Below are 27,930 nucleotides of genomic sequence, written 5' to 3'. Positions count from 1 at the left end.
CCACTGGTAATATTTTCCTAAGATAAATAAACATATGTCCACAAAATGACTTGAATACAAATCTTTACAGCAGCATTATTCACAATAGTCAAAAACTGGAGACAATCCATCAGCAGGGGATAGATGTACAAGTTGTAGAATACCCATGCATGAAATGGACTAGAATTTAGCAATAAATAAATAAATAGGAACCAACTACAGCTACGTGGCTGCCAGCACAGCGGGGGTGGCGGGAGCCTCTCCCACCCCCACAGCAGCGCTAAGGAGCAGTGACCAAAAGCGGTATCTGTGGCAGCACTAAGGAGCAGTGAGTCGAGTGGTAAGGAGCAGCAAGCAGGCGGGCGGTAAGGAGAGAGGGGTCCTGGACTGCGAGAGGGATGGCTGACTGCCGGACATCCCCCAAGGGATCCCCGACTGCGAGAAGGTGCAAGTCAGGCTGAGAGACCCTCGCCTCCAGTTCACAACTTTCATGCACCAGGCCTCTAGTTTTAAAATAAGTGCCACTGTGAGATAAGGTTCATTAACATTATGCATTTCATTTCATTTCAATGAGTCATTAACAAATACTCACAGTCTTCATCTAAGAATTTATACTGTATATGTTTCTTGAAGAAGTCTTGTACGCATCTGCAAATCTCCTCCTTTTGTTTAGAAATATGATCATAGTATTGTGTATAATCCCTTTGAGAAATAGCTGGCAAGAAAGTATTTTATATTCCATTAATACATAATACTCAGAAAACACCAAAATATGATTTAAACTCTTCTTGACAGAACCATTAAAGTAGATCAAAAGACCAATTAGAAGAATACTAATTTAACGATAGAAACACAAGCTGTAAAGGCTTATATGGATCCTATAGTTCCATACTGCCATGCAGTCTTACCTTAGAAATAGTAGTTATTTTTATTTAATATAATGGAAAAATTCAAAGCCATAAATATGCCTATTAAATAAAAAAATGAAAGATCCAATTTTTACCCTGCACACATAATCAATTGCTTTTCTTTGATTTTTCCAATGAACTCTCTATAAATTGCTATTCTTTTGCACTTTCTTTGGGAAAACGTAAAATATTCTTCACTATATGTCTCTAATATTTATATTGTACTTCATAGAAGCAGTCTACTTTTCTTGTTCATGCATGCTATCCTGCCTTCACAACCCTGATGTTTCAAGGCATGGAAAAGTAAACATTCCTTTCTTCAGAGTGATTTGTTGATATTATTCTAAATAAACTAAAGAGACTATTGGAAGAACTCCCTCAATTTGCTCTATGCCTAGGAAAAAAGTTCTGTGTTCTAAAAGAAGGGCTTCCACCCAATTTCTTAATCATATGCCAATATGCTCCCTTCTTTAGCTGTACTTAAAGTGCAGCTTTTTCAGGAATACCTAATATTATGATAAATTCCAACACATCAAGTTTCTTTTAAGTAAGCTAATATATGCCAACATCATATTCAATAAATAAGTAATATTGATTTGATTTTGTTCAAATCACTTTTCTTGGTTGAAGATAAATTTTAGTTCATGAAAAACATGCAGACAAAAAAAAAAGAGAGGGCAAATTATCTTTCATATTTAATTTAATCATAGCAAACAAAATAACCTGAAAGAAAATGGGTGGCTTTTAAAATAACGCACTTACTTGTCCACATATTTTCTCTTGTTAGAATAATAAACAGTGTTCCAATAATAGAAAATAACTTGACTTTTTATGATGCTTAAAATAAGCAGTGTAAAGCTAGTAATACTTAGTACAGTCTCAAAGAGACAGCAGGTAACATTAGACATATCCTAAATTGGGAGAAATAAGGACCCTCACTTTCAACCCAGAATCCAGACATGGTGAACTGACAATACTATGTTCTGAGGAAACTGAAAATGGCCTCAGCATTTCAAAGTCGGTTCGACTGGTTAGAGGAAGAGGCTGAGATAAAAACTGATCGCTACCCCTCTCCTAATTACTAGAAATTTCCTTCCATCAAAAGCTTGTATTTTTTAAACAATTACTTTCAAGGGTAAAAGAACTTACCAATAAGCTTGTTTTCCTTGACAAAACATCGGAACTCAGCTCCAGGGATTAATTCACACCATTTTCGAAGAACAAGCTGTAGAAAAAGGAAAAAATGTAACACAACTATATCACAAGGGATGTTTACTAGTCTAATAGACAAATTTATATCCAGACTGTCTTAACACTTGCCATTATTAAATATTTTTAAAAAGGAGGTATCAGAAAACATTAATGTGAGATACAGGGAACAGAGTTGTGATCTATTAGTCTAATAAGCAGGAGATTGTGTTAAATTCTTTATGACAAAATGCATCTTTGTCATTTATTGTTTTGAGAGGTCCGATATAATATAGACCCCCAAGGATGAAGTCAAGTTTTATCACTGCTGTGGCATAAGTGGCCCTGTAATTCCTATGTTCTTCTCTCCTTTAAGAATATAAAAAATACAATAATTTCAAATTATCTACCTTAAACATCATTCCATAACACGTACTCTGCTAAAATTATAATTATGGCTTATTACACAAAGAATCACTATAACCCTTCCATGATGTTGGCATTATTTAAAAAAAAAAAAACAACAATTATATCAGTGACCCAAGTCATATATGGGTCTTAATACTGTAATTATTACTTAGTATACTACTTATACATTATTGAATTGCTACAATTTTATAAGTAGAACAGTTGACAAATGTATGCTTTGAGTCTGTTTTAAAATGTTCTTTGGAGAACATTAACTGTAATAAATGGTTAGTGTCTCCAGCCTCCCTTATCCTGTCATACTGCTCTTTTCCCTCTAAAACCTGTGAGACAGAACTTGGATTACTCTCCGTGCCATTCCAAATCCCCCAGTGGACTCAGGATTCTCCCTCCCCACATCCTGTTCTTCCCAAAGTTAACTGTGCATGACATTCTTTAGCAAGCATATATACCATGTTGTTATATGATAATTTGATATAAGTATCGCATCCCTACTAAACAGTAAGTTCCTTAAGGGCAAGAAATTAATTCATTTCTGTGTTCCAGCACAAGTATGTAATACATGGCAGATGCTTAGGAAATATTTGCCAAATAAAAGAGTAAATATGTAAAATAAGTAGCCACTAAAAATCATGATAAAAATAATATTTAATGAACTAAGAAAGTGCCCACAGTATGCTATAAGTGTGGGGGGAAAACAATACGCAAATGGCTTTATGAAGTGTGTATGCGCATGCGCGCACGCGCACACACACCCACACCCTCAAATGCTAATACTGAGGACATATCTAGGTAACAGTTTCATGTTTCGTTGTAGTTTTGTATTTTTTATAACTTGCTTTTCTTAAAAAACTACATGGTTAAAATATGACTTAGAAATTTTAAATACACTGGTTTCTTTTTTTGTTTTTTAATCCTCACCCGGGGATATTTTTCTATTGATTTTTGGAAGGGAGAAAGAGAGAGAGAGAGAGAGAGAGAGAGAGAGAGAGAGAGAGAGAGAGAGAGAAAATATTGAAGTGAGAGAGACACATGGATTGGGCCAGGGCCAGGAATCAAACCCGAGACCTTCAGTCCACAGGCTAATGTTCTATCCACCTAGCCAAATCGGCTAGGGCTGAAATGCACTGATTTAAAATTTCATCATTGTATATTCTAGGTTAAGCTTTAAATGTGTCAAATTATTTTTAAAGAACCTAATTATTAAATAAAGAACCCAAAACTAAAATATTACACTGTTCTTATCCATTAAAAGCTTATGCTGGCATATATTCTTTTATAGCCCTGGTAACTTTATTTAAGCAAAAAAGGTAATAAGCAATTGTTGCATACTAATATTAAATTTTTGGAAAATTTGCATAGCGTTATTGAAATAATGTTTTGGACAGGTACTACTACATTTGTGGTTGACTAAAAAAATACAAAAAGGTGAATCTTCCCCATCTAACCGCTTTGTCCTTCTCAGAGGCGAGCAGAGTTGTCATTTTCTCATATATCTCTCAGAAGTATTCTAGGAATATGTGAGTATATAGTGTATGCATAAATCTTTTTAGATATATGCAGACAAGAGCACATAATACATAGGATTCTGCTTGCATCTTTTTTCATTTTAATTACTCTAAGAATATTTTTTTTAGGCTTTTCAAACTAGGTTTTTGCATCCTCAGGAGTCCTGGAACCAATTCCCTGTGCATACTGAGAGACAATATTTGTCTACATACACTCTATAGAAAGAGAATCTTTATTTTTATATGTATATTTAATACATTTAAAAATTCAATGACCCTAGGTTCCTAAATAAATTAATCCAAAGAATAGCAGTTCTCAATACTTCTTCATGTAGGTATATCAACTTCATTCAGATTTTTAAAAAGTTTCTTACCTCATATTCCATACAAGGATCTGGGGAATCATCAGTACAATGGATAAATCTTTGAGAGGGAAAAAATGTAATTGAATATCTTTTAATATTGTCAGTTTATGCACACACATAACTTATATTTAATGTGAGATTAGGTTTTACTAAAAGTATCTAGAAACAGAAGAATAATTTGAATTCAATGAACATGTATTAAGCACTACTTGATGTCAGGCCTAACTCCCTGAAATATTGTTTCTTTAGTCCTCAAAACCACTAGATGACTATGGTATAATCTTCATTTTTTCTGTCAAAAACAAACGAAGAAAATAAGACCCAGTAAAGACCAAATTGGCAACCAAGCCAGGAATATAACCTAAATTGTGTCAACTGCAGGATTCCAAATGAAGGCAGGATGGCACTGCTGGTTTGCATTTCTCACTGGGTTCTTTAGGAATGATGCAGAAGTCTCTATGGACATCAACTCTGCCATCTAAAGTCACACAGAGTTAATCTAAACTTTCTCCCAAATGCCACTTAAAAAATAGTTGATAGAACTAGTCATTCCTCTGTTAAGTATATTGCTTCCTCCTCTAATCCTTGTTTTAATGAACAATTTTTCATATTGCTTATTAAATGTTTACCAATGCCTAAGCCTTACTAGGCCCTGGGAATGCTAAAAAGATTAACAGTCTCTTGACCTGGAGGTTAGTCTGAGAGGGAAAGACTAACAGGTGGATGAAGGATTTAAAAACACTGAAAACATAAATAAAAATACTCTAATACAGTAGTTCTCAACCTTCCTAATGCCGCGACCCTTTAATACAGTTCCTCATGTTGTGGTGACCCCAATTTCATTGTTACAAATTGAGCATAATTAAAGCATAGTGATTAATCACAAAAATAATATGTAATTAGATATGTGTTTTCCGATGGTCTTAGGCGACCCCTGTGAAAGGGTTGTTCAACCCCTAAAGGGATTCATGACCCACAGGTTGAGAATCGCTGCTCTAATAGCACAAAGAAAGAAGAGATTGGTTCTTGTGACAGGGGAGGGGAAGAGACAGTCAAGAAAACTTCATTCAACAGGAAGAGAAGGGCCTGCATTGAAAGCAAAGGGAACTGGTGTTTAGTCAGAGAGGGAAGTAAGAAGGGTCACACAGTATCACAGGACTACTGAAGGTCAGTACTGATGGAGTGTAGAAGGCAAGGGGAGAACTGCCAAAAGATGAGGTTGGGGAGAAATTTTGGACAAGGAATGATGGGTCTTGTTTGTCTACTGAGAAAGGTTGTACTTTCTTATACAGAAACTAGAGGCCTGGTACATGAAAATTCGTGCACTCAGGGGAGTCCCTCAGCTCGGCCTGCGCCCTCTCACAGTCTGGGATCCCTCTTGCAGTCCAGGAGCCCTCTCTCCTCACAGCTGGGCTCACTGCTCCTTAGCACTGCCTGAGAAGTGGGAGAGGCTCCTGCCACCACCACTGTGCTCCCCTGGCTTCTGGCTGAGTGGTGCTCCCCCTATGGGAGTGCACTGACCACCAGGGGGGCAGCTCCTGCGTTGAGCATCTGCCCCTTGGTGGTCAGTGCGCGTCATAATGACCGGTTGTTCCACTGTTCAGTCAATTTACATCTTACCCTTTTGTTATATAGGATGGGGAGCTAGAAGAAGTTTCTAAACATGTGACAAAGATCATTTCATTTAAGCTTTAGGAATATCACTATGGCAATGGTACTAGGTAGCCTGGGGAAAGGATGGCAAACCAGAAGGCAGAAAGACCAGGTGGAAGCTTGTTTAAATAGTCCTGGGGAGAGTTTAATTAAGGCAGCGGGAGTGGAAAGAGAGAGAAGCACTACACAGAGGCATTTCAGAGGCAGCGTCAATGCTACTTCTTGATTAACTGAAGTGAGGTTATGAGGGAAAAAGAGGCCTGGATGACTCTGGGTGTCTGGCTCTGATGACTAGCTGGATGGTTATGAGAATGCCATTCACTAGGACAAGGAAAAGCAGGAGAAGTGAGGTGAGGAAAATATGGAGGATAATTACATTTGCATGTGTAGAGTTAGAAACATCCTGGAAGAAACACACAGAAATGTCCAGTAAGCAACTGGAAAGTCAAAAGAAGGAGAGCTGAAGATAGTTATCTGGGAGTAATCATCACATGGGTACAAGAGCTGAAGTCCAGAAAGCAGCAATGATCACTTCAGGCAGAAGACTGAATCCTCGGGAAAACCAACAATTCCAGAGTGAGTAAAATATGCAGTCAAGAGACATTTTTATAAAAACAAAACACAAATAACACAAAAATACCTTTAAAAATATCTTAAGTAATTCACAAGTAAAAGTGAGTTTAAAAAGCTTTTAAATTTCTCAGAACATTTGATTAGGCTAGAATTTTCTGTGATCATTTATGATTTACACTACGAACAATAGCAATTCTAATTTATTTGGTTGACCAAAATCCTCAGCAATAGGAACTTTTATTCTAATAATGAGGCACTGACTAATATAATCTGAATCACAAAGACAGGCACACAGCAGGTGCTTTGTTAAAGTGGGTTGTCTCTGTGCTAGTCAACAGGCACCATATGAAGCATTTTACTTCTGCTGCCTCACTTAATCCTTGCTACTCCCATGAGGAAGTGCTATTATTATTATCCACATTTATAAAATGACGATACCAGGGTGAGAAATCATATAAAAGCACTAAACCACAGGCTGCACTGCTTCCCTCAAGGTTAAAGGTCTTAGAACTGCTGTTATAAAGCTCTCAGAATTTCAATTAAAAAAAAAAAAAAGGAGATTCCAAAATGGCAGCAGAGTAAGCAGAAACTACACTGAAACTCTTCCAGGACCAACTAGAAATACAACTAAAATACAGAAAATCATCCTGAAAAATCAACTGAAGACTAGCTGGAGAGAACCCTAATAACCAAGGATGGAAAGTGGAGACTGCTTTTTTTCCTATAGAGACTGACAGGAAGTGTGGAGGCACAAAAGCACTGGACAGGATCCCACAGACAGAAGATGAAGTTCCGGAGGAATATCTCAGCTGTGAGGGGTTCCCACTGAGAACCCTGGGGTCTAAATCCCAAGTTGGGCTCCCTGTCCCAGAGCACCATAAGTGAGAGAGGTGCCCAAATAACATCTGGTTGTGAAAGGCAGCAGGGTTGCTGTCTGCCAGGGAGAGATGGCTGGAAATGCAGGCAGCCTCTTAAAGGGCCAATGCACAAAAATTAAGTGTGCAGCTACCCACCATGGGCTCTGGCAGAGGGAGGGCAGAGTGGATTAGAGTTGTGTGAGGAGAGTCCAGGAGAGTTGTGTGATTAGAGTTGCGGTCAGAGCTCAGAGGAAGCCACCCCGGTTTCGTGTGCTGAGTCATTCCTCACAATATGGAGGACATCTTTCTCTGTGGACCTTTGTTAGCCAAGTGGTTTTTGCCTTGGGGGAAGGCAGTTGCCTGGCACTGTAGGAAAACCTCTCATACCACTCTGTGGTCCATAGCCTGAAGCTAATCAAGACTGAGTGTCAACTGGTCTGCGGACAGAAGCGGATCTCTGGAGAATTTGAGGCTTTGCCTGATCGCCTTCTGGGCCCAGGGCTAGCAAAAGCAGACCCTAGTACCATCATGTTCCTTTCCTAAGGCACCTAGTCCCAGCAGTGGGAGCCACAAGCTGTGAATTGCTGATAGCTCCAAACAAAGTACTCACAGCCAGTCAGAAACAGCATCTGACATTGTCCTGCACTGGAGATTGGATATCATAGCAGATCTACCTAATACACAGACACAAATCCAAGCAGGTAGTCAAAAAGACAAGCCCAAAGTGAAAGAACAGGAGAATTCTCCAGAGGAAGAAAAAAACAAAATGGAGATAAGAAATTTATCAGATATGGAGTTCAGAATAATGATGGCAAAGATGCTCATCAGTGGGAAATAAAGAATGACAGACCCCTAATAAAGATCACTGGAATGAATACACATAAGATTAGGGGAAGGTGAGGATCAAATCAGTGAATTAGGAGACATGGTAGAAAAAAATCACCCAACCAGAGAACCAAAAAGAAAAAACAATTAAAACCTGAAGGACAGCTTAAGGGTGATGTGAGACAAGAAATGTAACAATATTCACAAAATAAGAGTGCCAGGAGGGGAAGAAAGTGAGCAAGGGCTAGAGAACAAGGTTGAAGAAATAATGGCAGAAAAATTCCCTAACCAGCTGAAGGAAAGTCACACAAGTTCAGGAGGCACAGAGAGTCCCAACAAGAGAAATCCAAAAAGGGCCACGCAGATACATCATAATTAAAATGTCAAAACTTAAAGACAAAGAGAGAATCGTAAAAGCAACAAGAGAAAAGCAATTTGTTACCTACACAGGAGCTCCCGTAAGGCTGTCAACTGATTTCTCATCAGAATCTCTAAAGGCCAGAAGGGAATGGCATGAAGTATTCAAGGTAATGAAAAACAAGGATCTGAAACCAAGATTACTACACCAGCAAGGCTATCATTCAAAATAGATGGTGAAATAAAGAGCTTTCCAGACAAGCCAGCACTACAAGAAATGCTAAGGGATCTGCTGTAATAAGAAGAAATAGAGAGAGAGAAATATAGGCATACAGGATTAAAATGGTAATAAATAAATACATATCAATAATAACCTTAAATGTAAATGGATTAAATGCTCCAATCAAAAAACATAGGATATACAAAAATATGACATAATATACGCTGTTACAAGAGACCCATCTCAGAACAAAAGACTCACATACAAAGAGAGTGAAGGGATGGGAAAAAAATTTTTTTAAAAGAATTTAAAAAATATATAAAAGTATAAAGTACATATGTGTTACTTTTCTAAGAAGTCAATTCAAGTTCACTTTAAAAGTTAATATTTTAGCTTCCAAATAACCAATAGTCATGATCATGATAAAACTGACTGACTTTCTTTTCTTAATTTAAATGTATCTAAAACAAATAAGAGAAATGAAAGGAGAGAAATGACACAGTAACTCGAATAAACAAAATAACATCGCATTATCCCAATGGTTAATGTAGCAACAGAACTACTACCACTTTCATTTCTGAAATGTGATTTTAATCATGTGGAAGCCATATTTTTGTAAATCTGATAATAGCAGATAGTCCTTATTAAAATAGTATTCTATAAAGAACAAGGTAGATTAAGGGTTTCTATCTACCTATTTTAAAAACGCTATAGGAAAACCAAAAGGAGCATAGAGCTTCACTACCTAATATTTTTTAATTTTTATAAGCACTTACTTGAACCAAACTGAGGACAATATCGGGAAACAAGATCTCAAATGCTCTGTTATCTAATTTTTTCATGTTTCTATATTCCTACAAATTATGATTTCAACCCTTGGTTAACCCTTACTGCTACTTTAAAAGATACATATTACAATACATAGTTGCTTTCTATTATCATATAAAAGAAAGTGTTGATTGGTTTAGCATTTAATGTTATTTTTAAAACTTGACTAATTTCAAGGTAGCAGTGCGCACATATGTGGCATTGTGAAGTTACTGGACAAGGCTTCTTCTTACTAAGATGATTAACCAGATGGCCAAGTTATCATTCCTGAAAGGAAAATAAAGTGGAGAGCCATATAGTTAAAACTGAATGTAAAGGTCAACAATAATATTTTCAAGAGCCCAGTCCAAATACGGAAGGAATGTTGTATGTCGATATTTATATCCCATTTACATTCTGAAGAAGGTAAGCTGAAAAAGCAAAAATGAGTGAGATAATTAAGAGTACTAACAACACTTGAACTTTTATGATCCTTATATAAATTTAATATAGTCCTAACAGTCCAGGTTTTTAAAAAAATCTTTAAATTAAGGCTACTTATTACATTGAGAATACTAGCAGAAACAATACTAGCAGAAAATATGACTATACTAATAGAAACAAAGAAATCTCTTCAGTCATATCATATTTTAAAACATTTGCATTATTTATTCCCTCACCGCTCCTCTTAAAAGGCTGGCACCACAAACTGAATTTACAAGCTCCCACTTCCTCTGAGCTCCAGTGCCGGGTGAGGCTCTGGGGGACCGAGACACATACAGGGAGAAACTGGACAGTCTGGCATGGGGCAGGAACTCAGGGACGACTTTCTTCTAGACAGAGATGACTGGCAGCCATTTCTGTTTGCTTTGCCCTGGTGATTCTCTGTGACCCTGCCCCACCCAATTTACAATCCCACCCAAGCTGTGTGCTGTGGCTTTTGCATATGAATGGTCTGTCCTTTCTCAGGCTAAAAACCTGTCAAACAAGCTGAAGCTGGGTGAGGGAGCCCCAAATCTTTCAATAAAAGGCCCAAGACCCGGTACCAGCACCAGCCTGCCTTGCTCCACAGCTGGGCCTCATCTGGGCACTTCCAAACCTGATACAAAGAGGAGGAATCGGCAAATCCCTCTGTAGCTCCTGATGGATGGCCCCAGGCAGTGGCTGACTTTGGAGACCCAAGAGCCGGTGTACCCAGTGGTCAGTATGAGACCATACCAGATTACAACTCTTCACATTCATAAACAACACACTCAAGGGGCAGACTCAGGGAGCACCAAAGCCCCACTGAAAGCAAGTCCTGCCTCATAAGGCTGTCTCCTGCACAGCAGCTCTCCCACTATAGTCACAGCTGGTCCTCACAGCCAATTGAGGAACAGGAAAAATAGGTGTACTTAATCAGCAAGAGTGTGGCAAGAAACATTCAAAGTGATGTATGACCTTCAGACAAAACTGAAGGTCTACCCTTTAGCTATTCCCAACCTTCATCTTTGCTAACAGAGTTGTGACTGTTCCTATCAGGAAGAACTTGAGGTCCGATATCCCCTCTGGGACCCCAGGGGTACACGTGTTGACTAATCTTTAGTAGTCCTCGTGGCGAGGGCCTGGAAAGCAGCATCAGGATCAACTGGGAAAGTTGGAAATTACACTCTTGGGCACCACTCCCATCCTACTAAACCAGAAACTCTGGGGGTGGGGACCAGCAATCTGTGTTTTATCAGACTCCCCCGATGATTGTTATGCCTGCTAAGTTTGAGAGCCCCCTGGTCTAAACCAATCACAGCATTTCTGTTCCCTCTGCCAGCTACTGGATTAGGCTGGGTAACTGTGCAAAGAATGAGCCTGATAGGAAGTATCCTGGGAAGCTTCCAGAATGCTTTACTTGCTCACATACAAAGGAGAGGAAATATGCCGTATTTTTTATTCAGGTAGTGTCATGTCTTTATGAGATACCTGGAATTATAGCAGCAATCCTGTAACCATTTGGTAAGAAACCCAAATACCAAGCCAATAGCCAAGGATGACAGCAGAGAAAGACTAAAGGAGTCTGGTCCCTGGTAACCATGACAAGCTACAGATTAACCTAGAAAAATGCCATTGGCAGGCTTCTTGTTAAATAATATCTTTTTAAAAATCCTGTATGTGTAAATTATTTTTAGTTGGCCTTCTGTTAACTTGCAATCCTGATAATATCTTTGTGGGGTTTTTTAAGGCAAGTCCCAAAATAGTATAAACAACATAATCTCACTTTCATAATATTACACAATTTTATACATACCTATAACTATATATTACAATATTTTATTCTATTCTGTTGTATTTTAATTTGAAGCATTTTGAAAAGGAGAAATCATAACTTTATTAAGTAAAAGTACAGAGAACATTTAGAATGATGTTGTTGAAATTATATTCTGGTTTTGTTTCTACTAACTAGCTTGTTAAAATAAATTACTGATAGATTTAGGCTTCAATTTTCTAACTGATCAAAGAAATGATTAAGTCACTGACATTGTCCTATCCAATTTAAAGAATTATACTCTTAATTTAATCTTTAAGGGGTCCTAAAAGAACTCTGTGACAAAAGTTTATATTTCATTAAAGGTCCTATCAATAAAGATTTTTATGTTATAACTAGAGGCCTGGTGCATGAATTCATGCACAGGTGGGTTCCAGCCAGCCCAGCCCCAACTGATCGAGCTGGGCCAGAAGAGGGAGGGGCCATGGGTGGTTGGCCAGCTGGGCCTGCCCCCGATCAAGGTGGGGGGGCCACTGGGGATGAGGGTAGCCAGAGGGAGGGGCCACGGGCAGTTGGCCAGCTGTCCCTGCCCCCTGGTTGAACCCCCAGTCAAAGGGACAATTCTCATATTAGCCTTTTATTATATAGGATTAGACTTAGTAGTTGTTCTGTAATTGACTACTGACAAGCATTTCCAGAAAAGGATGACATAATAGTGCTACTGGGCTGCCGAAACCGGTTTGGCTCAGTGGATGGAGCATTGGCCTGCGGACTGAAGGGTCCCAGGTTTGATTCCGGTCAAGGGTGTGTACCTGGGTTGCGGGCACGTCCCCAGTGGGAAATGTGCAGGAGGCGGCTGATCGATGTTTCTCTCCCATCGATGTTTCTAACTCTCTATCTCTCTCCCTCTCTCTCTGTAACAAATCAATAAAATATATATTTTAAAAAAAAATAGTGCTACTGGGCTGAAAACTGAGTGCTTGGCATTAGATCCTGCCAACTCCCAATTATTTATATGAAGAGAAGGATGGTATTCTGTGGGTAAACATTCTTAATTCAAGGCTTCAAATTCACCTGATGACTTAACTTCTTTCCCATGTAAAAGTCAAAAGGTACAAAATGCAAAACAACTGACTCATATTTCCACTGGAATCACAGTTAAATTCATGTAAGACAAAAGGGAGAGATGGGCAAAGAAGAGACAGATCATTAAACTGGAAAGATGATTTAGAAAACCAATAGTCACAGGGAATTAAAAGTGGTTTACAATTATTTTTGGAAAGAAAAAGATTTCCTCATACTCTCACTACAACTAATATTAAAGGTACACAAAAATCCAGACCTGATGAATTAATAGACAGTATTTTTAATGTAAAACATTTCAAGACCTCTTTACTTAAACCATTAGATGTCAAAAGGCTTTATATCAGAAAAAAGATAGTCACGACTTCCTCTAATCAGAGGCTATCTCCTAGAATAAAAATGCTACTGCGTTATTACTAAAACAAGGGCTACCATACACCTAATACCAATATTATTACTTAACTTCATTTTCTTTAATGAATACTAAATCCATATGCCCAAGCTGCAAACTCAGATGCAAAAGAATTGATGAATAACTGACATGTAGTAAATTTATTTTTTTTTCCTGCCAGGCTCCTCTTCAAAAAAGAATTTGAAGCTAAAATAAATGAATGGGCAGGAAAACTAAATTGCATGGATGAGGAAGAAATGGCATGCATATACAATATTTTCAGCTGCTTAAGTTTCTAAATTTTGTGGTATGCTTTATGTTAGAGGTCAGTTTAAAGATTAGTTGAGATAACTGGTTTGGTAGGATGAGAAATCTAGAAGAATAACTGCTATTTGATGACAGAACAAAAGAAGCATAAAGAGATCACCCACAGCTCAACAGTACAGTTGTGCTGTCTGCCTACCATGACATGAGCAGACTCAAGACAAGAAAAACAGCAATTACACTTGTAGACATTTTCCTTTATCCTAGAGAAAAATTAGAAAAGTACACAAAGATTTACATATTCACTGCAGAGTTGTATATAAGGATAGACGATTGGTCAAACAAATTATGCCATCACTATCCAGAGGAATATTAGTAAGGTAATTTAGAATAATGATGCATTTAAGTATTTAATAACACATATAAATGTTTGCTATACACTACAAGTGCAAAAGCAGTCTACTAAACAATATGAACTATATGATTCCGTTTTTGTTTTAAAAAATTAGAATACAGTTAAATATATATATATATGTACATATGTGTAGATAAGATTTTTTAAGTATATCAAACTAAACTGTGGTGAGATCATGGATAGTTTTACATTTCCTGTTTTTGTTTAGCTATAGTTCCTAATTTTGTTTTTTTATGATATGCATATACTGGGGATGAGGTTTTTTATCTTTTTTTAAAATTACAGTTGACATTCAGTATTATTTTATATTAATTTCTGATGTAAAGCACAGCAGTTAGACATCTATATACTAGTTTTATAATATGAACATTTAATGGGTAGATATATAGAAAGCCTATTTAGGAATATTCATTGTATAGCAATTTCTATAAAGGAAAAAAAAAGGTTTGCTTTAAGAGGTCATTTGACAATATGAAATAGATTGTTACATGGAACTGCTGTTTACAATAGTTCTAGGTCTAATGAAATTTCATCTACAGAAAATATCTCAGAAATAGGGAAACTACTGACATGGAGAACAAGAAACATACTTACGGTTGAGTGAAGTCACGAGTGATGAAATCAGAACTCTTGAACAGTAGAAAGATGTCGCTGAGGGTGTTACATTTCAGAGAACTATTCATTGCTATCCAGTATGCATCCTAAATAATAAAACACATACAACTTAGTATTTTGCCAAATTAGTTACTATGAATGAATCATAGGCCTGTATACCAAGTTAATAATGCTTACTTCTACAAGGGCTTAAAGAAAAAAGCCAGGTAAGAATTTAACTATACTGTCAAATGTCAATTACACTTCTGAACAATGAATAGCATCACCATTGCATGTTGACACTCAGTTATAAACACAGATGTTAAAGCCCTCACCCTTTTAACTCAGGCAAAGCATTTTCCTAGGTTTTTCTGGGTAATGATGAAAGAAGGGGTGGGGGGAGGTGGGTAAGGTATCAGAAATGCTAACTCTTGGGCTAGAAGACAGAGGTGTAAATAAACAGGCTGACCAACTACTCTCTAAGAAAAAGGAGATCGCTTTATCTTCTTCCTGTTTCGGGAGAGCTAGAACACTTGAAGTTTGATAATAAAGCACTTAAGACCCAAGTCTATCAAATATGGGAGAGTGGAAGTGGTGAGATATTCTGAACCATCACAATTTTAAATGATGAATCATACATATAAACAAAACAAAAGAAGAATATCAGGCATAATAGGCACAAAACTTAGTGAAACATGCCTAACAATGACAAAATAATTGTAATTTAAAAACATACTTCTCCCATAGATAGATCAGACACAGGACAATAAAATATTTTTGAGAGCCCTAGCCAGTTTGGCTCAGTGGATAGAGCGTCAGCCTGTGGACTGAAGGGTCCCAGGTTCAATTCCAGTCAAGGGCACATGCCCGGGTTGCGGGTTGCGGGCTCGATCCCCAGTGGGGGGCATGCAGGAGGCAGCCAATCAATGATTCTGTCTCATCATTGATGTTTCTATCTATCTCCCCCTCTTCCTTCCTCTCTGAAATCAATAAAAATATATTTTTTAAAAATAAAAAAATAATAATAATTTTGAGAAAACTAATGATTATTTAAAAAACTATTCAACTATCTACAATATGGAAAAACACTGGTACATAGTCGGCACTCAATAAATAAGAACAAATGAGTAACTTAAAACCACAAATAATTTATCCAATTTAAGTGGAAAGCCTCAACCTAGTTCAGTAATAAGGAATGATTCAAATTACTGCTTATATATATATATATATAGTAAAAATGAGTTTCAGTAACTTCTTTTAAATTTTTCCCATTGAAAAAGATGAAGAACTTCTGATTAAAATGTATATTGAACACAGAGATTTGACTCCATTAAAATGATAGTATATACACTGAAACCATGCAACTAAATAAACAAGACAATTATAACTCCAGGGAAAACAAAATATTGAATAAGAACATATAAGTAACTATAATATAGTATATATCAAGTGTGTACATAGTGTTTGCATAATCATAATATTAGAAACCCTGAACACTAATCTAATAAAAAGTATATTGCTATGATGAGAATAGTAGAATAGGAAATAGTGAGAACCAGAGATAAAAGTTGAATTTCTGTTCCAGAGTAGGAAGCTAATAATACATAACATTGAAGAATAAAGAAGTAGGAGAAAATAACAAAAGAATATACTAAAATATTTGAAAGCCTCTGAGGAATGGGAAATGGTGAAGCAAAGCATGTCAGGACCTGCTGATTTTTTAAGAAAGCGTCCAGGGCTTTTGAAAATTTAAACAATGTATATATGTTACTAACTTTAATAAGTGAGAATAAACATTAAATTAAATAAATCTCATTCATTTTAGAATAAAGATAAGCATGATATGATTTCTAAAAATGCAAAGAAGTCTTTGATTCTTTCAATGACCTTTGCTGTCATACAATTGTTTTCTGTTGGATTAGAAAAATAGTAAATGTTTCCACAAACCCTAACTTAAAAAAAAAAATCTTGTTGATGAAATGTTAAAATAATAAAACAACGTAAGAAGGTATCAGTTGATTTCTCAAACTGCTCTATTTCCAGATCCTGTGACATTTAAATTTTATTCCTTTTCAATAGAGAAATATCTCTGTTTAACTGAACAGCTAAAGTTTTGAAAAGGACACAACATAGATTTTCTCATATTTCTAGCATGATCAGCAGCACAAAAGATTGAAACTGTCTTTTGGCAAAATGTACAGTACTTTACAGAGCCAGGAAAGTGTACTACAAAATCGGGAAAATAAAATAACAAGGGAAAATAAAAATAAATTCCATGGCATTTTCCCTAGACTTAGGAATGTAATGAGCCCTTCTGTGGGGACATAAAATGAAATGAATAGCAAAGCAAAGAATACTCAAACAATGAGAGATTTACTGATGTGACCTACCCTTGGGGCACTCCAGTTAAGCTTAGGAAATACACTGCCGCCAAGGGAATTGATAGCTTCTTGGACTGTCGTGGTGAACTCAGGAAATTCCGGTGCCTAAAGAGAAAAGAAATTATTTGCACAAGTCAATATCATCACAATAAATATAGAAAACATGATCAAAACCTCAAGGTTAAACTACCTAGCGTGTTAAAAAATAATTCAGAATATAAATCACTATCAGAAATCTGAACTCAGTTAAACAGAATCCATAATCAAATAACATCTGCCAAAAAGGGGAAACGTGCCCAAATGTCACTTTCCAAAACAAATAAAACCCATAAACTAAAGAGACAGATGTCACAAGGCACCTGGGGATTTGAGGAAAGAAATTATTGGTTCTTTAACACCTACATAAAACAGTATTTATTAAGTGAAAAGATATAGATGGAGTATCACTTGTACATACAGTCCAATTCTCAGAAATAACTCCTGACATTTAAAAGGTCCAGAAGCCTTTTCATTTGCAGGAACAGATTCTTGGATAAATGCCCCAAAGGGTTCATGAGAATGAGAATAAATTATGTGATAAAACTGTATTTAAACACTACTTATTTCCTGACAAGTTTTAATATAAACGAAGCTCAAAAACAGGATCTTGGTGAAATTAAAGTGTTCCTTCTTTTTTGGTTGATTTGAAAATCCCTATCTTATACAAGTAAGAAACTAAAACATTCTAAGTGTCATTTCAGCCAGGAAGTAGATAGAACTACTGTTGTGAAGGAACTTAATGCGATTAGTATGCTTTGCCTCACGCCTATGTCACTATGAAAGGAACACACAAAAATAAAGTACAGAAAAGGAGAATGAGAGATGTGAAGTGGAGCCTGCAGGAAAGACAGAACACAAAGATATTAACAGATACTCAACAAAGTCACAGGTATCCCTTAATTTATGCTGCCATCTACTGGGCAGCTGCAAATTCTGAAAAATTCAGTAATAATAAGTTCTTCCATAGGGGCGAAATTAGCTAAACTACATACTGCAAAATAAATCAAATGGCTTATACCAGTGATTTTCAACCAGTGTGCTGCGCATACTGCATGAGGCACACTGATGTGCTACAAGAATTTTTAAAACAGCAATACCTGACTATTTAATCAGGGGCATTGACCTCTTTTCCCTCCGACTGTCAAATTAAAAAATACAACAGTCAACATAATAGCCATCTGGAGTGAATTAATCAAAATTATACTTAATTTTTTGGTCAGATGGGAAAAAAATATATTTTTGGTGTGCCACAGGGTTTTAGTAATTAGTTTATGTGCACCTACCTTGAGATGAAAAAGGCTGAAAAGTCATCTAAAATAATAAAAGCGTAATATGCTAATTAGACCAGACTTCATTCAGGACGAAGCTGGGGCTGCGAGGGAAGCCCAGGTCCCGGGTGCCAGAGGGAAGCCAGTGCTGGCAGCTGGGGAAAGAAAGGCCTACTCTTGCATGAATTTCATGCATCAGGCCTCTAGTTGGCTTATATTCATCTCCAAGATCTAACCCATTATGACAGAGAGAAAACTGTGACAAGAATCTGGGAAATAGGCCAAACAAAGTAAGTTTTAAAAAATGGAAATATATAATTAGAAGGTAACTTTAAGCAGTAGGCTAATGAGAAAAGATCAGAGAGATCAAGGGCAGGTCAGACAAACTTTTTTTTTTTTGGCTACTGATGAACATGACCTCTAAACTAATTAGCAGCATCTTTTAGTTATTCAACAGCCTGCCACTATATCTTCTGTTTTACTTTTTCAGCTTAGATACATAAAATTAAACTCTAGCGAGAGGCTTTCAAAATGAGTCCTTAATTTTCCATTTGCCTTTCCCTATCAAAAGAAATTACCATTTATGCTAAGCCAATAATTTCCTTATAAGCCCCTGAATTTGCTGACTTGGCTTCCCAGGAGCTCTATTCACAAAAACACTTACTTACATTAGCAATAATTTCAACAAATGGCATAGTTACACAAAATTTACAATCTGAAGAGATTCAATCTTCAAAGATAACAAAATTTAATTTTCCCACCCCATTAAACTTAACATATAAGGACTGCCTTAAATTTATGTATTACATTTTAAAGGAGGTGATTGATTCCCTAAGTCTTCAAATTATTCAATTTTAAGAAATCCTGCTACAAGAACCCTAATATCAACTTAAATTATAAAAAGTTTATGCATTGTAGAGAAAAATTTGTGCTTCAGTGGAAAACTATGTATTGTCTACATATAGCACTCCCTTCTGGGTTAACTGATTCTAGCTTAGTCTTCCAGCTATTTTACAATGTGGTAAATTGTAGGTAAGCAGTAACAATGAAAAGTGTTTCTTATGGATGTATATTAATTTTTTAGAAAGGAAGGGGGAGAGAGAAACATCAATGTGAAAGAGAAACACTGACCAGTTGCCTCCCGTACATGCCCCAACTAGGGATCCAACTCACAACCTAGGTAAGTGTCCTGACCAGGAATCAAACCCACAACGTTTTGGTGTATAGGATGATGCTCTAATTGAGCCACCTAGCCAGGGATTTTTTATTTTTCTCCAGAGAGAGAAGAAAAAGGAAAGAGGAAGGAAGGGAGGGAGGGAGGAACACTGATCTGTTGTTGTTCCACTAATTTTTATGCATTCATTGGTTGACTTTTCTATCTGCCCTGAGTGGGGATCGAACCTGCAACCTTGGGGGTATTGGGACAATGCTTTAACCAACTGAGCTACCTGGCCAGGGCTTAATTTTTATTTACTGATTTTAGGGAGAGAGAGGAAGGGAGACAGAGAGAGACAGACAAAAAGAGAGAAACATCGCTTTGTTCCACTTATTCATGCATTCATTGGTTCATTCTTTTATGTGCCCTGATGAGGATCAAATCCAAAACCTTGGCAAATCCGAATGATGTTCTAACCAACTGAGCCACCAGGCCAGGGCTTTTGGGTTCTCTTTGAATCAGTTATTATAACTGACTCCCTCATGAGTTCAACTGCAAAGTGTATTAAAGAATTTTATATTTATAGGGAAGTCATGCTTCTACCTTTTTCTGAAAATTATCTTACAACTAATTTAACTAACAGGAATCTTTTAAGCTCATTGCTCCAGTTGATTTTAAGTTTGCATAACACCTCAGTTGTCATGGAAAAGGTTCCATTATAAGTGGAATAAAAATCCATACTTTAATCATATCCCTGGGTTTTCTGTGATCTGGACTCACCTATCTTTCCAACTTTATCCACCAGCACACCCCTGTACCACACCCATTCAGAAAGGGTATTTCTTTAAAAAAAATTTTTAAACCATAGAATGTTTTCAATACACAAAAAAATATTAACACACTCAACAATTTGGCAAATATTCAATAATTTGATCCAGACCTTTACATTTTTTAAGGGGAAAAAACAGTACAATACAAATGAAGCTTTACCTCCTTGTTCTTCACAATCTTTCCCTCTCCCCAAAGGCAACCATCATTAGTAATTGGGCATATTCTTCTGTAGTCATTATTTTATACTTACAAAACATGTGTCTGCCCTTAAAATATAACATTTCAAAATTTTAACATAACTGCTGTCATACAATATACTTTTAGCTTTGAAATACACTACTGTGCTTTTGATATTTACCTATCTTCTCCCCCAACCCTATTTTTAATTCTGTTTTTTTCTGTGTGTGTGTGTGTGTGTGTGTGTGTGTGTGTGTGTGTGTGTTTTACGTATTTATTGATTCCAGAGAGGAAGGGAGAGATAGAAACATCAATGATGAGAGTCACTGACTGGCTGCCTCCTGCATGCCCCCCAGTGGGATTGAGCCTGCAACCTGGCATATGCCGTGACCAGAATTGAACCGAGGCCTCCTGGTTCATAGGTAGATGCTCAGCCACTGAGTCACGCCAGCTGGGCTCAATGTTTCTGATCTACGCTAATGGACAATTACCATTCACCAAGACCTGTATTTTTCCACTTTGGATCTTGGCTCACATTCCCCTAAGAGTGTTCTTCTTTCATGAATGTCTTCCCTGCCCAACATCTAGTGAAACCCAATCACTTTTTCAATTAATTTTTTATTTTAAAATAATTTCAGACTTTTAGAAGCATTAAAAGAGAAACAAAATTTCATCTTCACCCAGGCATTTTATCACATTTGCTTTATCATTCTCCCCTCAATTCCTTCTCAATATATAACCATGTAGGTGTTGTGTATTTATTTATATCTACACATAAGACACATTTTCCCTATACTCTTTTAAAGTAAGTTGAAGTCACTATGCCCATTTACGCCAAAATACTTCAATACATATTTCCTAAAAATAACATTATTTTACATAACCTAGCAAAATTGTTAAAACCAGGGGGCTAACACTGATAAGTACCTTTTTCTCACTTACAGATCTTATTCAAAATGTACCCACTGTCCTAAAAATATCTTTTACAGCAAAAGAAAACATTTTTTTCTGACCCAGGATCCAATCTAGAATTGTGCATTGCCTTTAGTCATCATATCTCTTTCATCTCCTTTAATCTATAATAGTTTTTCTCTCTGTTCTTTATTTTTCATGACCTTGACTTTTTTAAGGTTATAGGGCAGTTATTGTGTGGAATTTCCAAAATGATGGATTTGTGATGTCTCCTCATGATTGGATTCAGGTTTTGGCAGGTGATGTGCATTGTATCAGAAAGCAAGCAATGTAAGTCTGTCCATCCTGACAAGGATCACCTGTAGTACTCGGCTGTCAAGTCTTTCCACTGTAAAGTTAGTTTTTCCTTTTGAAACTAATAAGTAATTTTGGTGCAATAATTTAAGAATATGCAATTATCCTTTCTCATTAAATATTCACCCAGTAGTTTTAACATCTATCCCATCAATTATTACTATGACGGCTGCCAAATGCTGGTTCCTAATTATATCATTTATTTTACAAGTATTAGATTTCTTCTACAGTAGTGCCTTTTTTATGATAAAGGGCTTTCCTCTCTACTTCATTTAGTTTAATCATTTTTGTCAGTGTGGGATCGTGGAATCTAATTTTAATCAATAAATACATTCCATTACTTTCAATGTTTATTATGATGCTCAAATATTTGGCCAGTGGGAGTCCACTGAAGCTTACTTCTGGTTGTTTTTTGTCATGTCCCCATCATTCTTTGAGCACTTCCTTTTTTAAAAATTGAAATAATATATTCAAACAAATAATATATCCACACGAAGTATGGAAAAATAGTGTGTTTGAATCACTTCAGAGAGTAGAAAGACTTTCACACTAGCAGATTTGAGTTTTTTAGCATCTTTAGACAGAGATATTCAGAGTTAAGACAACTCTGGCTTCTGACTGCCTAAGGTGAACGATTCCTCTGACTGAGGGTGTGCTGACCATAGAACAGTGTCGTTATTTGGGTTTTTTTCTCTATATTTTGAGAGTGGCACAAAAAACAAAGAAAATGAGGAAGGTGTTCACTGAATTCACGGCTGGTGGTTAGAAGATAGAAGAAATGTTGAAACAAAAGGAGAAAGAGTTTGGGTGGATGATGAGGTCAGATGGACAATCCAAAGGTGCTGATGACAGTCTTGCTCTCCCATCACACGGTGCAGCTCCCATCGGTATAACTCTCCCAGAAGCAAGAACTTGCTGTAATCCTGCTCCATTCTTTTGCTTAATTACACAGGTCTCATTTAAATGGTTTTCCCAGCTTGATGAGTTGGTTTAAAATGTGTTCTACTTTTGCCCTAACCGGTGTGACTCTGTGGCTAGAGCGTCAGAACTACGGACTGAAGGTTCCCAGGTTTGATTCCAGTCAAGGGCACATGCTCGCGTTATAGGCTTGATCCCCAGTGGGAGGCGTGCAGGAGGCAGCCAATCAATGTCTCTCTCTCATCATTGATGTTTCTATCTCTCTCTCTCCCTTTTTCTCTGGAATCAATAAAAATACATTTAAAGAAATTTGTTCTACTACATTTGTGATCCACTGATTCACTTTGCTATACTGATAGGGACTGCCACTGATGGCACGTTCTATAGCCTCTTTTACAATGCTGCACACTTCAACAAGAACAAAAGTAGTCCCTTTAGCAGGCTGTTAGTATTCCATGTCTCCTTCAGAGCATCATACATCTTTACTTTCTGACTACAAATTGCTACATGCTCATCTTTACTTTCTTACCCTCAGTCTTGAGTTTCTACAGGGGGCTTAGATTCCTTTCCATGGAAAATGGCATAAAGAATCCAAGATCAGGGCACTAGATATGCTCATTGCTACCATGATATCATATATTATTACTTCTAGAACTTACCAAAGAGTTTGGTAAAAAGACATATGCACACATGTATATTATTAATTTCTACAGCTATCTATATATATGTAAAAACATGAGTTGATACTGATAATCCTTACCACTTGTAGGGGCCAGATCAAATGTTACTTCTCCCTTTAAGTACCTCTAGAGCCCCTCAATTCTAATTGTTCTCTTTGTTCTGACAGTATTTTGTCATCTTCGCCCAAACTGGGGCATCTTTCCCTGCTGGTTCATAACCTCCACTAGAGGCCCGATAATGAAAATTTGTGCACTCGCGGGGAGAGGGGCGGGGTCCCTCAGCCTGGCCTACGCTCTCTTGCAGTCTGGGATCCCTCGGAGGATGTCTGCCTGCTGGCTTAGGTGGACATCACGCTTGCAGTCTGGGAACCCTCGCTCTTTACTGCCCACCTGCTTGCTGCTCCTTACCACTTGGCTCGCTGCTCCTTAATACTGCCTTGGATGCGGGAGAGGCTCCCTCCACCGCCGCTGCACTTGCCAGCCGTGACCCTGGCTTCTGGCTGAGCGACACTCCCTCTGTGGGAGGGCACCGACCACCAGGGGGCAGCTCTTGTGTTGAGCATCTGCCCTCTGGTGCTCAGTGCGCTTCATAGTGACCGGTTGTTCTGCCATTCGGTCAAATTGCATATTAGGCTTTTATTATATAGGATGATAGCAGGAATCAAATCAAGTGCCATGAATATGGTACATAACTAACAAGTATGCTATACTGAATAGAATTTTCATAAAAATTGACCTGTATGATATCGAGAGTTAAATAAAACATACAATCTTTCTCTTTCTGGCCGTGGCCAAGTAGCTGAGTTGGTTAGAGAATCACCCCAATTCACCAAAGTTGCAAGTTCAATGCCCAGTCAGGGCACATACAAGAATCAACCAATGAATACTTAAATAAGGAGAACAATAAATTTCTATTTTTCCCTTTACCCTTCTCTCTCCATAAAATCAGTAAATTAAAAAAATAAATCTTTCCCTTTATGAATATGTTGGCATGGTCTTTATAACTAAGGAAATATAGCACTTTAGGCACCTCTACTTTTTTTTCTTGGATGCTAGAAATAATTCTTTCATTAAACAAAAGTATCTTATTTAGAGTGATATAACACACTCTCCCCCCCTAAAACTAGTTTTCTTTATTGTGCCTTTACATTTATTTTTAGGGTATTTCATAGAATCATTCTCTATTATCTCAAGACATGAGAAGTTTCATTCATATTCTCAGAGATATATTTTTTACTTCACTCATTCCTGTAAATATAGTTTTTAAAAACTGATTTCAAACAAGGAGAGGGAGAGATAGAAAAGTCAATGATAACAAGGAACCATTGATAGGTCATCTTCCATGAACTCCACATTGGGGATCAAGCCTGCAACCCAGGCATGTGCCATGACCAGGAATTGAACCATAACCTCCTGGTTCATAGGTGGATCCTCAACCACTGAGCCATGCAGGCAGAGCTAAATATAATTTTATTAAAAAATATATTATAGAAAAATGTAACCCCCAAATGATAGAACAAGAGAATTCTCCAGAAGAGGAGCTAATGAAATGGAAATAAGAAACGTATCCAACATAGAGTTCAGAATAATGATGGCAAAGATACTAAACAGCATGAGAAAAGATATAGTATCTATGAAGAATGACATAGCATTAATAAAGAATACAGTAGAAGTAATATACAGCAGATTAGGGGAGGCCAAGAATCAATCAGTGAAGTATTTGATAGGGTAGAAAAAGTCATACAATCAGAGAACAATAAAAAAAATTAAAAAATAGGACAGCTTAAGGGAGGTGTGGAACAATATGAAAAGTAACAATATTTGCATAATAGGTGTCCCATAAGGAGAAGAAAGTGAGCAAGGGATAGAGAACAAGGTTGAAGAAATAATGGCAGAAAACTTCCCTAACCTGCTGATAGAAAAAGTCACACAGGTTCAGGAGGCACAGAAAGTCCTAAGAAAGAAGAACCCAAACAGGCCCACACCCAGATACATCATAATTAAAATGTCAAAACTTAAAGACAAAGAGAGAATCTTAAAGGCAACAAGAGAAAAGCAATGTGTTACCTACAGAGGAGATCCCATAAGGCTGTCAACTGATTTCTCACCAGAAACTCTCTGGGCCAGAAGGGAATGGAATGAAGTATTCAAGGTATTGGAAAGCAAGGACATGAAACCAAGATTATTATATCCAGGAAGGCTATCATTCAAAATAGATGGTAAAAGGAAGAGCTTCCCAGACCAAAAAAAGGCTAAAGGAGTTTATCACCAACCAACCAGCACTAAAAGGAATGCTAAGGGATCTGCTGTAATGAGGAAAAAAATAGAGAGAGGGTATATAAGCATACAGGATTAAAATGGCAATACATAAGTACCTATCAATAAGAACCTTAAATGTAAATGGATTAAATGCTCCAATCAAAAGACACAGGGTAGCTGAATAGATAATAAAACATCAACAAAATACATGCTGTCTACCAGAGACCCACCTCAGAACAAAAGACACACACGATGAGTGAAGGGACAGAAAAAATGTTTCCATGCACATGGAAATGAAAAAAAAGCTGGGGTACCAGTACTCATATCTAGTACCTATCAATAAGAACCTTAAATGTAAATGGATTAAATGCTCCAATCAAAAGACACAGGGTAGCTGAATAGATAATAAAACATCAACAAAATACATGCTGTCTACCAGAGACCCACCTCAGAACAAAAGACACACACGATGAGTGAAGGGACAGAAAAAATGTTTCCATGCACATGGAAATGAAAAAAAAGCTGGGGTACCAGTACTCATATCTGACAAAATAGACTTCAAAATGAAGGCCATAAGAAGAGGCAACAAAGGACACTACATAATACTAAAGGGATAGATCCAACAAGAGGATATAACTGGTAAACATATATACACCCGATATGGGAGCACCTAGATATATTTTTAAAACTTCTAGAGGACTTTAAGGGAGAGATTGACAATGGTACAGTCATAGTAGAAGACTTTAACACCCCACTGACTTCACTGGGTAGATCTTCCAGAAAAAAAATTAACAAGGAAATACTGACTCTATAAGACACACTGAATCCATGTGGATTTAAACATTTTAGAACATTTCACTCCAAAGCTGCAGAATACACACTCTTCTCAAGTGCACATGGGTCATTCCCAAAGACAGACCACAAGTATCTACAAGTTCAAGAAGATTGAAAATCATATAAAACATCTCAGATCACAATGGAATGAAATTAAAAATCACTCAAAAACATTTAAACACATGGAGGCTAAATAGCATGTTATTAAACAATGAACGGGTTACCAATGAGATAAAGACGCTAGATATATTTTTAAAACTTCTAGAGGACTTTAAGGGAGAGATTGACAATGGTACAGTCATAGTAGAAGACTTTAACACCCCACTGACTTCACTGGGTAGATCTTCCAGAAAAAAAATTAACAAGGAAATACTGACTCTATAAGACACACTGAATCCAGCTGGATTTAAACATTTTAGAACATTTCACTCCAAAGCTGCAGAATACACACTCTTCTCAAGTGCACATGGGTCATTCCCAAAGACAGACCACAAGTATCTACAAGTTCAAGAAGATTGAAAATCATATAAAACATCTCAGATCACAATGGAATGAAATTAAAAATCACTCAAAAACATTTAAACACATGGAGGCTAAATAGCATGTTATTAAACAATGAACGGGTTACCAATGAGATAAAGACAGAAATCAAAAACTTCCTGAAAACAAATGAAAATGAATACACAACAACAAAACCAGTACTGAGAGAGAAGCTCACAGCACTACAGGCCTACCTCAAAAAACAAGAAAAATTAATAATAAATTATTTAACTCTGCAACTTAAATAATTAGAGAAAAGTAAGAAAACACAAGAGCAAATAGAAGGAAGAAAATAATAAAGATTAGACCATAAATAAATGACTTAGAGACTAAAAAACAATACAAAAAAAACCAATGAAACCAAGAGTGGTTCTTTGAAAATATAAATAAGATTGATGAATCATTAGTCAGATTAATCAAGAAACAAGGAGAGAGGATCCAAATAAATAAAATCAGAAATGAAAGCAGAGACACAACAACTGAACACCACAGGAATACAAAGGATTGTAAGAAAATACTATGAACAACAATATGCCAAGAAGCTGGACAATGTGGATGAAATGGACAAATTCCTAGAAAAAATACAATCTCTCAAAACTGAATTAGGAAGAAATAGAAAATCTGAATAAGCCAATAACAATTGAGGAAATAGAAGCAGTAATCAAATCACTCCTAGCAAACAAAAGCCCTGCTGACAAAGTTGGAGGGATCACAATACCAATTTTGAAGTTATACTACAAAGCCACTGAATTCAAAACAACCTTGTACTGGCACAAGAACAGGTATATAGATCAATGGAAGAGAACAGAGATCCCAGAAATTGAACCAAGCCATTACGCTCAATTAATATTTGACAAAGGAGGCAAGAGCATACAATGGAGTCAAGACATTCTCTTCAATAAATGGTGTTGGGAAAATTGCAAAAAAAACCC

The 27,930-nt window shown here is 36.8% G+C and overlaps 1 protein-coding gene and 1 pseudogene across 3 annotated transcripts in view; both read right to left on the bottom strand.

Annotated features, from left to right (window-relative positions):
• The window catches only part of CDC123 (cell division cycle 123), a 71,327-nt gene that overhangs the window by 21,251 nt on the left and 22,146 nt on the right, over positions 1-27,930 (bottom strand). For all 3 annotated transcript variants that reach the window (XM_006776162.2, XM_006776164.2, XM_006776163.2), the window contains 5 exons: positions 17,040-17,135; positions 14,650-14,756; positions 4,384-4,432; positions 2,037-2,112; positions 572-694 (listed from right to left, as the gene is read on the bottom strand). In XM_006776162.2, coding sequence (XP_006776225.1) covers positions 572-694; positions 2,037-2,112; positions 4,384-4,432; positions 14,650-14,756; positions 17,040-17,135 — 451 coding nt within the window. The remainder of the gene's footprint in view (positions 1-571; positions 695-2,036; positions 2,113-4,383; positions 4,433-14,649; positions 14,757-17,039; positions 17,136-27,930) is intronic.
• On the bottom strand, positions 22,588-23,142 carry LOC107185046 (annotated as a pseudogene).

This window comes from Myotis davidii, unplaced genomic scaffold (genome assembly GCF_000327345.1).
Source record: "Myotis davidii unplaced genomic scaffold, ASM32734v1 scaffold749, whole genome shotgun sequence".
Lineage (NCBI taxonomy): Eukaryota > Metazoa > Chordata > Mammalia > Chiroptera > Vespertilionidae > Myotis > Myotis davidii.
This window is presented reverse-complemented; position numbering and strand designations above follow the sequence as displayed.